This window comes from Bacillus rossius, chromosome 2 (genome assembly GCF_032445375.1).
Source record: "Bacillus rossius redtenbacheri isolate Brsri chromosome 2, Brsri_v3, whole genome shotgun sequence".
In the NCBI taxonomy this organism is placed as follows: Eukaryota; Metazoa; Arthropoda; class Insecta; order Phasmatodea; family Bacillidae; genus Bacillus; species Bacillus rossius.
In genome coordinates, this window is record NC_086331.1 from 47,324,380 (window position 1) to 47,340,996 (window position 16,617).

Sequence of the window (16,617 nt, forward strand, 5' to 3'; positions counted from 1 at the left end):
TGTTTAATTTTAAAAAATTATCTTATTTTTAATTCTGTAATTATATTTGTAATTTTAGTTATTTGGCCCAAACTTAGCTTTTAACTTGTTAAAGGTTAGTTACATTATATTTGCTCACTTCTTTTGTTACTGGTTTATTTTACTATTTTGTTATCTTCTCTCGTTTTGACCTTTTTACTTAAATGTTACAAGGGCATGTCTGGCGACGCTAGTGGCAACTGGCCGCGGAATATTTTGGTGCAGATGTTGGTACGTCTGGTTTGTGTGTTGTTGGAGACTGCTGCGGAAGCGCTGGTGTCGCGGCAAGGAGGACGGCCATGATGTGCAGCTTTGAAGGACTTGAAAATCAGCACTTGAGTGGTGAGGTCACCTGCCACAGTCCACACTATTAGAGTGTGGGCCAAACAAGATCCAAAGCACTGCAAATTAAAGTAAGTTATTGGCTGCATCTGCTGTAGGTGGAGCATCGCACCTGGCTATCCTTTCGTTTGAAACTAAGTTTCACGAGTGTGGGCCCCACAGAATTTAGCAAGGCCTGAAAAACTATGCGGTTGTTTCGCCCCCTTTTGGCTTGTATTAAGGGGTAAAGGGCTCTGGTATATCTAATGTTACTGAGACCTAGTTATCACTAGGTTGAGATCACCTGTTTTGCTGGAGGCACTTTACCGTAGAAAATTTATGGGTTGTAAAGCCAGTACATAAACTATACCGGGATAGTAATAATTAATTTGACTTGTACGAGGAAGTACTGCCCGAGTTGTGGAGTCTGACATTTTACTGAATTATTCCACAGAGCATGATGAACTGTACTCAAGAGTTTACCCTTTGAACATTGGGCCATAAACTACCAATGGGACTGAGTATTATTATCCTGTCTCCACCTTGGAATAATAAATCTACCTTGGTTTTGAAGAAAATAATTTTTTTTTAGATTTCTTTTATTAAGTTAGGCAACTCTATTAATATTAACGGTTCTTATTTTTTGACATTTTTTTACTGTTAGTAATTTTGGTCTTTGTAATACATATAAGTATTCACATTGTGTGTGTTAGGATATGACATAATATTATATATCTACTTTATGTTTAGAATGATACTAATGCACATGGTAGTCCAGTCAAATTAGACTAAAAAATAGGGGTGAGGTTACAAAAATTCACACCCAGCTAAAAATTGGTAGGATTGTTCAGAACACCATTATAAATTAAATGTGAAAAGTCCTCATTGATCCGACACCTGGAAAAAATTTTACTCGGGGTCAAAGGTCACAAAAATGTTTTTTTTTTTGCGATTTTCAGCAAAGCGGTAAGTTTTATCATAAAATTAGCCCAGACAAAAATTGTAGATCAGGTAATTATCTATAAAATGTCTAAATACTTTTTTCCCTAAGAGCCACCATTTTTGAGATATAACGATGTAAAAAGTTGTAAGAGTTGTAATTGTCATAATATGTATAAGTACACCACGTATATACATCACTGAAACTGTAATACAAGTAAAAATATTGTTCTATCGGTCAGTGTAACTTACACATATAAAATATAATAAAACCTGGAAAAGCTCAACATCAATCGGTAATATATTCATCTAAAAGTTTATCTACTTTGCAAATTTTCAAAATAATGCACTATTTTTACATGCAATAACTGGCTGTGATATGACATCTGCATTTTTCAGGAGGGGTAAAACAAATGTATTTAAAATGTTTGAAAAACAAGATTTATTTCAATGTGCTGAAGTTATTAAAAAGAGTAATTCAACTCCACAAGAAGTTATCACCAACGGAATTCTCTTTCTTCTCTCTATGGATGGAGCTCCTAAAAACACTACGTGCTTAGATAAGTTTCGATATGCATGTTTTGTTAAAAATACTCGACATAAAAAACAAGTGCAGTTAGCTTGACTTCCTCCAACCTCAGCAGCTGCTCATCAACATCTTTTTCGGGTACTTATATTACCAAGTTCAAGTGTGGCTTGGTTATCAACTAGACCCAAAAGACTGGGGTTGAGTTGGTCGACAATACATTAGAACCAGTTCAAACTTTACTCCTACCTGTGGCGAAAAAACTGCTAAACACAATTTTTTGCAACTGTAAAAAGGGATGTAGTGCTAAATGTGGTTGCAAAAAAGTTGGACTGTTTTGTTCTGTAGCATGTACAAATTGTCAAGGCCGGTCATGCTCCAATGTTGAACCACCAAGAATTGAGGATTCATTTGATGCTAACAAAGCGACATGCAATGTGTCATTATTGGGGCAATTTACCTGCACCCAGGATGAAGAAGATGAACAAGGAGAAGATGAACAAGGAGAAGAAGAAGAAGGAGAAGAGGAAGCAGAAGTATCAGAGAATTACGATTCCGATGGATAAATTTCCTTTTTTTTTTTTTAAATTTACACAGCTTTTATCATTTTCAACCCTTGCCAATATCTTTAATTATTCAATAGTTTCAAATTAAACAGAATAACAACAGATCAGTGGAATAGGCCTACCAAGGAAACCACATTTAAAAAAACGTGCTACACTACCTCAAAGGTGGCGTGGAAGTGTGTGCATATTATGACGATTACAACTCTTTCAACTTTTTGAATCGTTATATCTCAAAACCGGTGGCTGTTAGGAAAAAACGTATTGAGACATTTTTTATAGATAATTATTTGATCTACAATGTTTGTCTAGGCTAAATTTATGATAAAACTTACCGTTTTGCTGAAAATCGTGAAAAATCAGTTTTTGTGACCTATGGCACCAAGTCAATTTTTTTCCAGGTATCGGATCAATGAGGACTTTTCACATTTCATTGATAATGGTGTTTTGAACAATCCTACCAATTTTCAGATGGGTGCGAATTTTTGTAACCTTGGATGTCTAAATTAACCGGACTATGGTGAGATTAGGTCTTTTCTTTGATGTAGATTCTGGGCACAAATTTTGTTAAACATTTGTATTGAGAAATAGGTGTATTTTAAATAACAAGCAGTGACTTGTATTTTGTTTCGTACCTTGGACATAAAATGTGTTCTATTTACTTGAGTTTTTTCTTGTTTCACTTACATCCTGAATTTAATTCGAATCACCTTTTAATTTTGCAAATTACTATGCCACTTCGGCACTAGGGAATAAACGGCATGTTTATGTTTCTTTATGCTGTATTTGTTGTGGTTGTTTGTTTAAATGTCAAACCATGCCTAAAGCATAGTTTTTGGTGTCTGCACTGCCTTGTAGAGGGGAAACACATCTGAAAAGTTACTACAAAATTAAAATAAAAAATTCATCTATCATAGAGAAAGTGAAATTTTAATTTAATATGTTAGTATTCATTGTGATGGGGTCTGAAAACACTTGTCTACATAAATCACTTAAAAGGGCAACTGTCAAACATACAGGAAAATAATTATATAAGTTATTGCGGGATCCATAAAGCAGCAAATAGTTTTTCAACTAGCTTGACATCGTCCGGGCCTGCGGCCCCTTTTCAGTCCGATATGCCACCGCCCAAACACCACCCACCCTCCATTCAAACCTTCCGCCAACCCGTGCGTACGTGTGCGTATGTGTGTGTTCGCCCGGCAAGAGGGCGCTGTCAAGTCAGTGCGCCGCACCCCTAAAACATAATTAAATGTAATTGTGTAATTTGTTTTAATGTTTCCCAAGTGCAACGAGACGGCAGATCGGCCGGGAGGGTTTTATGTACTTTTAATTAAAATAGTGTATTAAAATATAATAGCGTTTCCGGACATTCCCGACGAAAGCCGAAGCCAGACAATAATTAAACGTAATTCTTAATAATTGTAATTTGTATTATTATTTTTCATTATTCAGAACATGTCACGTAATTTTGAAATCATCCTTGTCATGATACTTTAGTTTTCCGTGACACGAATTCACAAATATCTTTAACGGCAATTGTTTCGGCGGGAGGACGCCATGTTAGTCGAGTCGAGCCATGAGCTCATCCCAGTCTTCCGCCATCAACGACCGAGAGCAGACGCTTCAGCACTCTGGGGACCTCACCGCTTGTTTTCACCGCTAAGTAATTCTGTTTAACTTTAAATCTTTTCCAAATCGTTTTCTTTTAGTCCTCAGAGCTACTCTCGGTCGGGGGACTGTTTAATTAATTATCTTACGACCAGTAACGGTCTTTTTCCATGTAATACGTAATTCGAGATGTGACCACGTGGCAGATCACTAGATTAAACAGATTCGTGCCGCTGGTGTTTTATGCAGTTTTAATCGTGTATGTGTGTGAGTTGAGTTAGCCGAATAAATCAGGTGTGTAAATCTAACGTATTATTTTATTCTTTTAAAACTGTGTGACCACGTGGAGTGTGACGGCGTGTGGGACGCCTAAGAGCCCACTGCGTAGGGAATAGCGTTCCCGACGCTGAGAGCGGGCAGGAATTAGTGCTAGGTGTTTTCAAGGGGGAATTAAAATCACTCCTCACATGGGCGACGTCACGCCCCAAGTTAGGAGTCTCACCGGGTCCACGTGCCTCACCACGTGGTGGCGCCCACTAACATATCACCTTAAAGCCGTCCGAACAACCCCCGGCCGCAACAAGCTGTAACAACTGCAGGGAAACATATGAATGTTATTTTTGTCTGCATATTTACTGCAAAGCAATTATGTAATCAGTCTCTTTCGGACTAATCAAAGCTGAGCTTGCAAATTGTTTTTGGGCCACCCAAGGAAACAAAATTTGTACATTCTTATATATACTTTTTGTTTACAAATGTTCACATCTTGCAGTGTAACTGCCACTAAAAGCCAAAAAACAGAACTGAACAGCATGAACTGAACCAAAAAAAAAACATTGTAATATTTTTTTGATTGGGAGATTTTATGCAAGTTTTTTGGTGGGAGGGAGGTAAGCTATAATTCCTAACTCCTCTCAATGTAATTCCAAGCAGGTGCACTTACCCATGCAGCCCCCATTGAATTTTCCCTGCTAATAAGTTAAATTTTGTTTAAGCTTTGGGGATATGTTATGTAAAATAAATTCCAGGCATAATATTCTGGCTGGCATAAAAATTCAGTAGGGATAAGCAACACTGCAAACCCATGTCTGTGTAGCAGTAATATATTTTTAGTGTTATGCAACAACATAACCATAGATTTGCAGTGTTACCAAGCAGGTGTTCAGAAATGCATAAAGCATTGTCACTAGCCACCCTAATTTATGCATAAAGTTTTCATTTTCTTAAAAACTGAACATTTAAGTGTGTCCCCCCCTAAACTTTTTTGTGAACTATGAATTGCAGAGGGGTAATCATTGCTGCACAAATAGATTGGCAACCAATGAGACACATTTTGTATGCAAGCCAGTTATAAAAATTGTGTCCATAAAAATGTTAATGCTAATGTTAATCAAACAGAAAAATAACATAAAAAAAACATAAAATTTATTTTATAAATTACAAACAACTCAGCTAAGGTGACCAACATGGCACATACAACTAATTGAACACTTTTGGAGTTATAAAAATCAAGATCTTTTATTGACTGTCAGTCAAACCACTTAGATCTTGATAACCTTGACAGAGACCAAAAACAGAGCTCATCTTTTATGGTCCAAGTTGATATTAAGTGTTAAAGTCTGTATCACAAATAAATCTACACAACAAAAGAAGACACACAAATAATTTGATTAACAGTTCAGAAATCAACAAATATATAATATACCAGCCAATGACATATTTCCTAAAGATCCTTACATCACAATATAACTCATAAATATTATTTTACTGAGTTGGTGAAAATGTAGTTGGTTCTAAAATGCGCGAGTGCATTTCTCTGATAAGAGGAACAGTGTATGCAACACACTCGTCCCAACCAGGAGAACGCCAAGCTGATTCTCGGGTTTCCTTACGAGAATGCAAGTCCTTGTAACCTAGAAAATAAAAAAACAAAAACAGTTTAACTATAAATTTAAACACTGACAGTTAAAAACTAGAATGTACTCAGATTAGATCCAACTCAGTAGCTCTTGGTAAAGATATATTAGGTAATAATTCAATTTGAATAATGATGAGTACTTTTTGCACTATTATGAGTGTAGTGGCACAGTGTTAAAATCCATAGAGCTCCTGATGTAAACAGGAGTGTGTGATCCTACTATGGCTTGCCATTGCCTTATGCAGTAACAGGTAAATTACCTCACAGAATAAAACTTAGAAGAAAATTTTTACAGGTGCAAAATCCCCAACATGGCAGAAATGGCCTATGGTCCACAAACCTACGAGTCATGACTACTACACCAAATGATCAGACATCTTTATGTATAGCAAGAGAGCATGAAAATAATATGATTGCATGTTAAAAAGAATAACAACAACATTAATTATAAATGGTGGTGGAATTCAGCTACAGACTTAATCACATTTTTAATGGCGTAATAGAGTAATGAAACAATCAGAGTGTATGTATGTATTTTGCCCACTTTTCCATATCAGTATAAATTAAAGAACCATCTTACTATATTTCATACTCATTTTTGCATACAGAAATCACCTCCTGGGCAGGTCAGAGGCCAATAACAACTTGTCTTGTATAACAGAGATGTTGAGAGATCTCTAGGTCAGTGTGGCAGTCAAGCAGTGTAGCTGCCTCTCATCATGATCAAATTGTCAGTCTTCACTTGTTTCACATATGGCCAAGCCATGAAAATGAACTGATCTAGTCTTGCTAGCAGTCCAAGCAAACCCAGTGCAACCCTATCAGAGGGTTATGATTCCTAAACTTGTAGAAGCAGCTAGTCACTGTGAAGTTTGGCTGCGTGGTTTTTTTTATTTTTTATTTTTTTATTATTAGATAATCTACCATAAAGCATGTCACCAAGTCAGACTCATTCTTGGGCAGTGATAGGAACCCTTACTTATTTTCAAAAGTTCCAGCAATAGTCAATGCCATACAAGCCTAAGATCATACTGATAATATGCAGTCAGTTGCGGCCACAGTCATCCACTTCTCAAGCAAGGCAAAACTGTTACATTGTTGGAAATAATATAAAAAATTTTCCATTACGCTAAATCTTATACTAATGTACATAAGTGAAAATAAACCTATTTCAGAAGCCACCAATTTCGAACAGTACTTTTTGTTAGATTTCTGGTCGAGGAACTACTTTCTTTGAAATGCTACCAACCTCTCCTGGTTTATACCAGAGCGTGAACACATTCTTTCATTCCCAGTTTAAAGGCAGTAATCTGTTTTTCAAAGTGTTCAGATAAGCCTGAATGGTGGTCTGTCAACACTTCACCTGGCAGGAAACTCCTGCTCTGTGGTCACTAGAAACTTTCCACAGAGGTTTTCCTGAAATACCATCATCTGTGACATTTATTTTAAACAGATCAGGCGAAGAGTAAGCCAAGAGCCCAGTGTTAATGCCTTCGAAGGTATTGTCAGTTGTCTGGTGCCCACACCACTGACCCCTTTCTTGGTGGTAATTAGTACAGAATAGGTACATAGGTAGATCCTATTGGGTTCCATCCTTGAATCCACCTCTCTCAACCCCCCAACTTACCTTTACTTAGCCAGGGGAAAACTACACAGATGCAGAGACCTGCAACTGCCACTAGCAGGCAGTTCTGTCTTAAAGTACCTGCTGACTGGTTGCCTATCACAATCTAAATCTACACCTGACATACAGTGTACAGGCCCGGCAGAATGTAAAATCCCCATCCAGCCAACCAAGGGAACGCTTTCCTACTAATATTATGAGCGATAACTATTTATTTGTAAGTTATATTCATTTTTACTCATGTTGCAGCATCATTTCTAAGTTAATTTGAGTTTTTAAAATTAATAATCACGCTTAAGTGTTTTAGATCGCAAGTGGATTGGAAAGCCAAAAATATGAAAAAGTGATTAATGAGCAAGTTACGGTTACTAAAATAAACCATTTATGAGAGAGTATAAGTGCATACATGATGTAAACAGATCACAAAGCAATCATATTGATTTCTGCAAGCAACCACCAAGCAGTTAACTACCAAAAGCTGCCATCCTGTTCGCTAGCCATCAGCAAGGGAATCAGCACTGCTTATTATAACAGGAAATTAACAGTCTCTGGTAACAGGGAGCATAAATATCTCAACTAAACTAATTAAAGTAGTAGGGCTTCTGCAGGCATTATAATCCTATCATTAGCACTGGAAAATTGAAACAACAGTGGATGCTACTTTATCACTGAAAAATGCTGAAACTATCAGCCTCATTAAAATATGATGCTATGCCCCATGTATATTATCTGTGAGCCATGGACTCTGCAGCAATGCTAGGAGGAACAAGTTAGCAAAGAGCCATGAAAATGTTACACTGTAAGCGGATAAAAACAGAATTCATACAGCGTTACATAGTCAGTGATGAGCATATTTACATTAAATACTAACAATTATAATTTTTGGAAAATAAATACATTGCCACTAAATAAAAACTTATTTGGTTGCAATGGGTTAGGTAGAACAGATGGCAACTTCTATAAAATCAGTTAGTTATATGTCCTGTTCAGTGACCTTAAAAAACAAGTTCATGATGGTTTGAGGCCCAGTTTTGTAGGCTCCTACTTATATTTTCATTTAACTTAAAAAACTAATCACCATAACAAGAAATTTGTTGAACTGAACCCAAATTAATCCTGATGAAATATCCCCAACAAAACACTAATTTACTAGACCTTGGATACAAAAATATTTCACACGTGCACTGCGTAACCAGTGACAAGCACACAAGTCCCCCAATAACAGCAGGTGTAAATCATGCTGAAGCCAATAAACCATTAATACCAAGCAGCATATGTGCTCACTGGTGGCCTCTTTAATAGGAACAAAAAGTCACACAGGACAAGTCAAAACAGTTTTTTGCGCCCACCTGCTACTACAATAGAACCTCACATATCCGACCATGACGGGACCGGGCCATGGTCGGAACGGCCAAAAGGTCGGATATCCGTAGGAGCAAAAAAAATGCCTTTCCCAGCTATACAGTTTGTACAGTAATACAACTTTATTTGTAAAAATGTTGCTGTATACATTTCGAACATTTACTGTTGTTAAATTATAGATGATAAGATGAATACAATGTAAGCAAACCTTATTTATTTAAAGAATTCAGTAATGTATTTTTGTTTCAGTTTTGTCAAACTTGATTTTGCGGAAGTGTCCCTCCACTTTTTTTGCCCATAATACGTTACGTTATGTTAAAAAACATAGAACAGTACAAGATTATAGTACGAGCACATTCTACACCAACAATCACGTCTGACCTTACAGTTTGCGTCACTTTTTCAAGTCTGAACAGGCTCGCCAACCACGGAGACTAGGTCGGATATCCGGAGGAGTCGGTTGTGGGAAGGTCGGATATGAGGGGTTCTACTGTGCCAGCTGTGGTGATAAACTACCAGTTAGCCAACTGGCAGGCCAGACTAATCAGATAAACCCAAATAGCAAATCAATTACCAATTTTACTACGCAACAATACATTTATCCAATATCTACATTAAAAGTAAGGATGGCAGCCATAGTTAAGCCATTACCTACATATTACAGATTTCAAGGTCGACATTATATATTGCTTTTTTATTTACACAGGTGTGTATTTTTCTAAAACCACATTGTTAAAGGATTTACTGTACTTTTTGAAATAACCAAGTAAGTAAAATATTAACCTTTTTAAAATACCACTGAAAAAAATTGCAAAATTTACGAATTTGATTTAGGAAATCAGAATCAACATTTTCAAAAAAAACACCACTTACACCAAATATGATGTACATTGTACAGTCTTCCAATTTGTGAAAAGAGACCTGCAAATGGTTCATCATTGTTGCGACGATAGTTTATTGCACGTGCCCAGTTGTTTCCCCATTCAATCATAGTCCCTGGTTTCAAACTATAACTCCGAATTTCATAAATATTGTTTCCTGGTCTTGAAACTATAGAGGGCCAGTAACTAAATGCCAGCAAAAATTGTAGATGCCGGGATCGGAGCAGCTTGCCTCGTTCCAATTGTAAACTGATAAAATCCTAAAAATACAAAATTCATTATCATCATCATCATAATCATCATCATTACATGCAGCTACCAAAATTACTCACACTACTAAACATGAAGACAGAATGTCATGCTGGCACTAGGGTTTAGTTACATGGAAAACCTTGTTATTTTACAATAGTAAAGATATTAGAAGAGACAGGATACAAAAAAAAAAAAAAACAGACAAAACACAAACAAAACCAATAACTTCTAATTAAGGCCAAAATTCGGTTTAAAATTTAAGTGATTTGTGTAGTTTTTGTTCTGTTTTGCCTGGTGTATTTTGTGTTTTTCCCCTTCCAATATATATATTTTTTATCACATAATTATAATACCATAAGTGTTCCAGATAATTAAGTAGCTTCAGGGGTGTCAACAGATACCAGCAGGTCGACACCTTATTATGACAGTAGCCTTATATTGGAAGTGAAAAAAGCTATTATGTTTCTCCTCGTCATAAGTGTCGCACCTTACGTAGGGCATCTTAACTATGACGCTACAATCTTGTATGATTTGCAGAAATTTTTATTTCTGACGCTTTAATTTTGTTCTTTCTTGGAAGCCTTGTAACCATGGCAACAAACCAGTCTGTTAATCAACAGCTACAAAATACTTATATTTTTAATTTTAATGATTTGTAAACACTATCATTGTAACATATCCAGTTTTGATATTGCACAAATGCGTAAACTCAAACAGTGAATAAACACTACCGGGACCTCCTATCTGGTAGAGCCAGGCCACACAATCTTATCACCCAGCTGCTTCGCAAATTCCAAGAAGTTAAAAAATTCTAATTAATTTCAAAATGTGTATCCACGCATGAACTAACTCTAGGTGCTAATGTATAAATCCAAGTAGACAGAAAAATTCCAAAATTTATTTTCGAATTGGGCATTCACTCAAATCAAAAGTCTTTAACTAACATGATGTTCAAATTTTATTTGCTGCCAAATCCTCCAAAATTTATCGTAAAACAATTACTATCCACCTAACCCCAGACTGTGAACTAAAATATACATTCACTGACCAAAAGTTCATAGCAATACTTGTAGAATAATTTCTTAAATTAATTAAAAGTAAATATATATATATACATACATACACACACACAATTAAAACAAATATTACAATATTACACAATTATCTAAAATGGATTATTATTACACCAAAACTGATGCCAGTGGTAAACAAACAAGCAAGCTCGCAAAAAATTTACACCTAAAAATCATAAATTTAAAAATTGTCTAAATTACAATAAAAATACAATATATAAAAATTGGATGAACACCTAAAGTTCTATTTAAAAATTAACTTGTTTACTAGGGGAGTTGCACACAATTTTAACTGACATTTAACTCAGTTGAATGCTTCATTGCTGAAGTCATTAATTAAATTAATTATAATAATAAATTAAATAATAGCGAAAAATATGTTTTGTCGATTAAGAGAGTCCAAGTCTCTTTTCAAACTCTGCTTTCAAATCCATTATTGGGAGTGCATAACATTTTCGCAAACTGCATCTTCACAAATATAGTATGTTCCTGTTACACCTGTCACATGCACCAGCACCATCAAAAATTATCAAAAGAGTACTTAACATTTTTCTTCTGGTACTGCATCAACACTCAAAAATTGTACTAAATATTGCCAAAGGGCATGACAATCAAAACGGTTTTAACACAATTAAATGTGAAACCCAACTATTGCATAACCAAACCAACAAGTCTTAACACAGAAACTGCATACTCAAGTAAAGTCCGTTGCATCCATGGTCGCGCAACCACCCTAATCTAACGACTCATGACGTAATTCTCAACTCATGAGCACCACCAGACTGTCTGCTCGCGCAAGAATCTGCGACACCCAATGCCACGGAAAAACATGTCTTTCTTGCACTTAACAGACCAGTGTTGCCAACTCTCATTTCTAGTCACTAAAAAACATTTTCCACGACTCCCCTGCACGCTCCCTAGTAAACATATTTATTTTAAAGTTTTTTTAATTCTGCAAGGTTTAAAATTGATTTAAACAAAAAATTATTAACAGAAATAAAAATTACACACATGCATATAATCAAACCCACAGGAGTTGGCTAAAAAAAAAAAAATTAAATAATAAAATTAAATAATAAACAAATCTTGATACATACTAACTAAATACAGTAAAATATAAACTGAATAATAACACATGAATTAAAATTAAATAAGAAAAAACTATCAAAAGAAATACTCTAATTATAAAATTATATATTGACAGAAGCAAATAATTTCTAATTAGGCCAGTGGGTTGGCCATATACTGACCTTGAAACATTCAAAGTTATGTTTCTGTATTTAATTTTTGTGATTTTTTTATTTCCTTTATCTACATAATGTTGACACTGTTGAATTCTTGTAATTAATGATTTTAAAGTGCTTAGTACATATGTTAAACGTAGGCCTACATGACATGTACTGCCGGTGCCTTTTTTTCCTGACTAATATGGTTGCGCTCCAATTAATAACTAGTAATTTTAACTTCTTGCTAATGTAATTTTGTCTTATATTTACAACTGTAGATTTGCAACATAAAACCTTGATTTTAGTAAAATTGTTTTTAAAGACAAAACAAAACATTTAATTACCTTCTCGTATCAGATGAATTCTCAAACATAAGTAGAGTATGTGAGAATTCTCATACATATTTATACTGAATAAGGAATTCACATTAGTATGCATTTAAAACTAATCCTCCTACAAATATTTTGTATTTAGGTTAAATTTCCAGAGAAGTGTCTTCTAGGAAAACCTAATAACCTAACTGAAAAATTTGGATACATTGGCTAATGTAATTAAGTATAAAGTTTAATTTATGTATTAAATATGTATTATTAATGTACGGACTTAAACCAACAAACCTTTTACCTAAGTATCTGTATTAATCTTATTTTTCAGAAGCTGCTTCTCTACAAAATTATCATATTGTGATTCTATCACAACTTTTTGTTGTCCTATTTAGTTTTATATTTCTCGTGATTCATATACCAATCCTAATTAAATGCTTAGTGCCCATAAGATCACCTAAGAATACTCAGTTCTTCATATGGCTAGGACTATTTTAGTTCCTTGTGATATGTTCAGAATATTTTTTTATTGAGTCTTGGAAATAGGGTTTGTTTTAACTGTTTAGTCTAGAATTTGTGAATGATTGAGTGTTTTACAAGCAGCCTTGCTGTTTCATTGTAGAAAAAAATTTCTTAAGATACCTAGTTTTGTAAGTATGGTACAAGGTTTTCACTCAATTTTTTGTAAGAATGATTTTGACCCCACACCAAAATGTATAGATTGGGATTTAAGGAAAGAGAAAACCAAGTATATTAATTCATAAGAATTATTTAATCATTTAGTTATTCTTGTATAATGTACAAACCCACTTTGTGGATATACAGTGACAGTGACAAAATTACTAGGGTGTGAAGCACAATACAATGTTAAGTCACAAGATGTAAACATATCAATGCCCGATTATTCACTGTCACTGTATACTTTGTTGATAACATGTATTATTTATTCCCGTTATACATTGTGCATTAAATTCCAGATTAAATGATATCATAATTTAATGTATTTTAACATTTGTAAAGTAACCAGTGGCAATCGCATTAATCCTAGAGCACAGACATAACTGTGTGACAAGATTGGAATATCTTATGACAGTATTTTTAAAAAATTTTGTACGAAATAAGTTCAAATATTTGAAAAATATTCTTACATTAAAACCTTGTTTCTGTCTTATGATGTGACGTATTAACTAATGACGGCAGAATTTGGGGATCATAATTTTGACAAAATGTCATACTATTAAGGCATCGCAAGATATCATTTTGCTGTTTGATGCCGTAACTATTTATTATTTTAATTTAAATTTGTAACATGCCCACCAATAAAATAAGATCCAGAATTGACCTACAGGGCTTTATTTCACAATATTTACAAGATTTGTAAACTGTAAATTTTAACTAATAACTTGTAGATATCCATTCCACAGTGATTTTAAATGACTAAAGCGAATATCACAAGTTTGAAAGTAACTTTCAAAGGGTTTACAAGTGGTCTGTTTCACATTGAAAATTAATGTTTACAATGTGTACAAGTATTTAATAGTAACGTTAATAAATGTTCAGCAGCAGTTCTAGTTAATCTGAAAAAGATATTGCAAATCTTTGCCAAATAAAAACAATCTGGCTAAGAATTAATAATGATTTCATGTCAGTAGCCTGCATGAATTCAGGGAAAAATCTTTGTAAGTGATAAACAAATTTATGCTGCAAAGAATAGGACAGCAATTGCAAAATTAGAAAAAGAAAAGTGGTGCTCTAAATCCTAAACAGTTGTGCGCAGCATTACACTAGATAGGAACTGGTTGTCAATATCATACTGTGACATTCGTGATGTTTCCAAAAGCATCTGGGTGACTCAGTGTACATTCTGTCAATGAAGCCTTATTTCAGGTAACAGAAAAGTGGTCAGAAAAAATTATAAATGCAATACAGCAATTTAATTAAGTTGCTGGATTCCCTCATGTGTGTAGTGTCATGGATGGATCGCTGATAAATATTGATTCACCACGTGAAAATGAATAACACTTTGTAGACAAAGAACAAAATCATTCGCTGAACTGAATGTTTATTTCCGGGCCCGACATGATATTCTATTATGCGAGTGCAAAGTGGCCAAGCAGTATGCATGATGCTCATGTCCCCAGAAACAGTGCGCTGTGTAGACAAATAGATAGTGGCTGGAGGTCATTCCCTCACTTTGCAATCTTAGGCGACATTGGGTATCATTTAAATAATGGCTTATTCCCCCATATATGAAGACATTAAGGTAATGATGCTGAGCTGCAATTCGATTTCAGACACAAAAAGAATGCAAAGGTTAATTTAAAATGCATTAGGAATTTTAAAATATGTTTTGTGCTTCAATTAGGTACTTGCAAACTGAGCCAGTATTTTCTACAAATATTGTGAAGTGCTGCCCAATATTATGAAATCTTTTCTTTAGTGAACATCATCTACAACTTAGCCTCCATGATAGTGACAATGATGAGGCAGTGGAAATACAACTAAAACAGAGAAGAATTGGAATAATATGAAGCTGGAAATGGCGATCAAGATCATTTCAATGAATTAATTATTTTTCCTGAAAATTTTAACAACTGGCTATGAGCTACATATTGTCGCATTTCAGAATTTTTCAGGTTTAGCTGGCCTTAGAGTTAAGTCTGTTTTGGCGCAGGCGAGGTGTGGGTTGCCTTAGCTGCATGATGGCGCAACTCAGTAACAGGGACATGTGGCAGGCGCGGGTGGCGGTTGTGAGAGCACCGCACATTCTTTGTGTCGCTGGCCCGGCCGAGCGGCTGTTGCGGCCACATGCTGATTATCTGGGATGCCTCGTGGCGACATAGGGCCAGTCAGCTAGCCTGTACCCAGATTGCGAAACCTGGAGGCAGTGGGGCAGGAACATTTTGGAACGTAGGAAGGAGCCCGCTGATTTTTAAGCGGGTATTCGCGCACGCTGGAGGTTCACTCCGGCGGTGGTCGGTGGCAACGAGTCGTTAGTGATGTGATGTGTGGTCCACTCCGGGGGACTTTGGCCCCGGGTGGTCACGAGTAGTGTGAGAAGATGTAGATGGCCGGAGGCCATACCAGCAGGAGGGGAACACAAATGTAAGTAATTACTTGTTTAATGAAAGAATAATATGGTACAGCATAACAATAGTAGCTTTAAGTGTTCGTAATTCGATTAAGTCTAAATACTACAATGTCTCCTACAAGATAGTGACACTCCTGTGATAATAAAAGGCCCGGACGTAAGTTTCATGTTATTTCATTTTAGAACTTGTAAGATTATTTTATTTATGACCCGTCTTCATGAACACTGAATGTTCATAATTTTTTTTATTTTTAATAACTGTTTATTTTTATGGAATTTAGTATTAATTTTATTTTTAAACTAATCTTTAAACCCTTAGAATAAGTACTGAGTCATACCATTAGCACCTTTTGTATGGAAGGGAAACTACATGATGCCCGGTATTGAATTATACATGTTAAAATACCTCTCGCAGTATATATTTTTTTCAGTATTTTGTTGTTTGTTGAGTCTCTACCTAGAATTTTGTTTATGAATTATGTTGTTTTTTCCCCCAGATAGTAGTGACACTGCTCTATTATCTGCCTCACACACACACTCTCTTCCATGATAATATAGTTTATTATTTTCTATGGCACCCGAAAGGCTACGCCACAATACGATAAATGTAGCTAAACTAACCATCTAAACTATTTTACAGTATTTTAAATGTAGCTAACCTAACCTGCCAAAATTTAACATGTTTGTAGTGTTTTTATAATTTAGCTACGCTTACTTAACCAACTTTTTTTATATATTACAGTATTTTTTAATCTAGCTTACTTTAATTAAAAAGCACCTGAAACTAATATGTATATGTAAAATGTAACAAGACATAATATTCTAATATGAAGAATAAAATAATAGTTCATTCTCTAGCAACCATACTACATTGTTATATATGTCCAGT

General features: G+C 35.0%; 1 protein-coding gene across 1 annotated transcript in view; it reads right to left on the minus strand.

Moving 5' to 3' along the window:
• Positions 1–5,381: 5,381 nt before the first annotated feature.
• LOC134529269 (protein NipSnap) overlaps positions 5,382–16,617 on the minus strand; it is a 63,869-nt gene continuing 52,633 nt past the window's right edge. The window contains exons 4-5 of the mRNA XM_063363166.1: positions 9,756–10,023; positions 5,382–5,891 (exon numbers count right to left, since the gene is read on the minus strand). Coding sequence (XP_063219236.1) covers positions 5,743–5,891; positions 9,756–10,023 — 417 coding nt within the window. The 3' untranslated portion in view covers positions 5,382–5,742. The remainder of the gene's footprint in view (positions 5,892–9,755; positions 10,024–16,617) is intronic.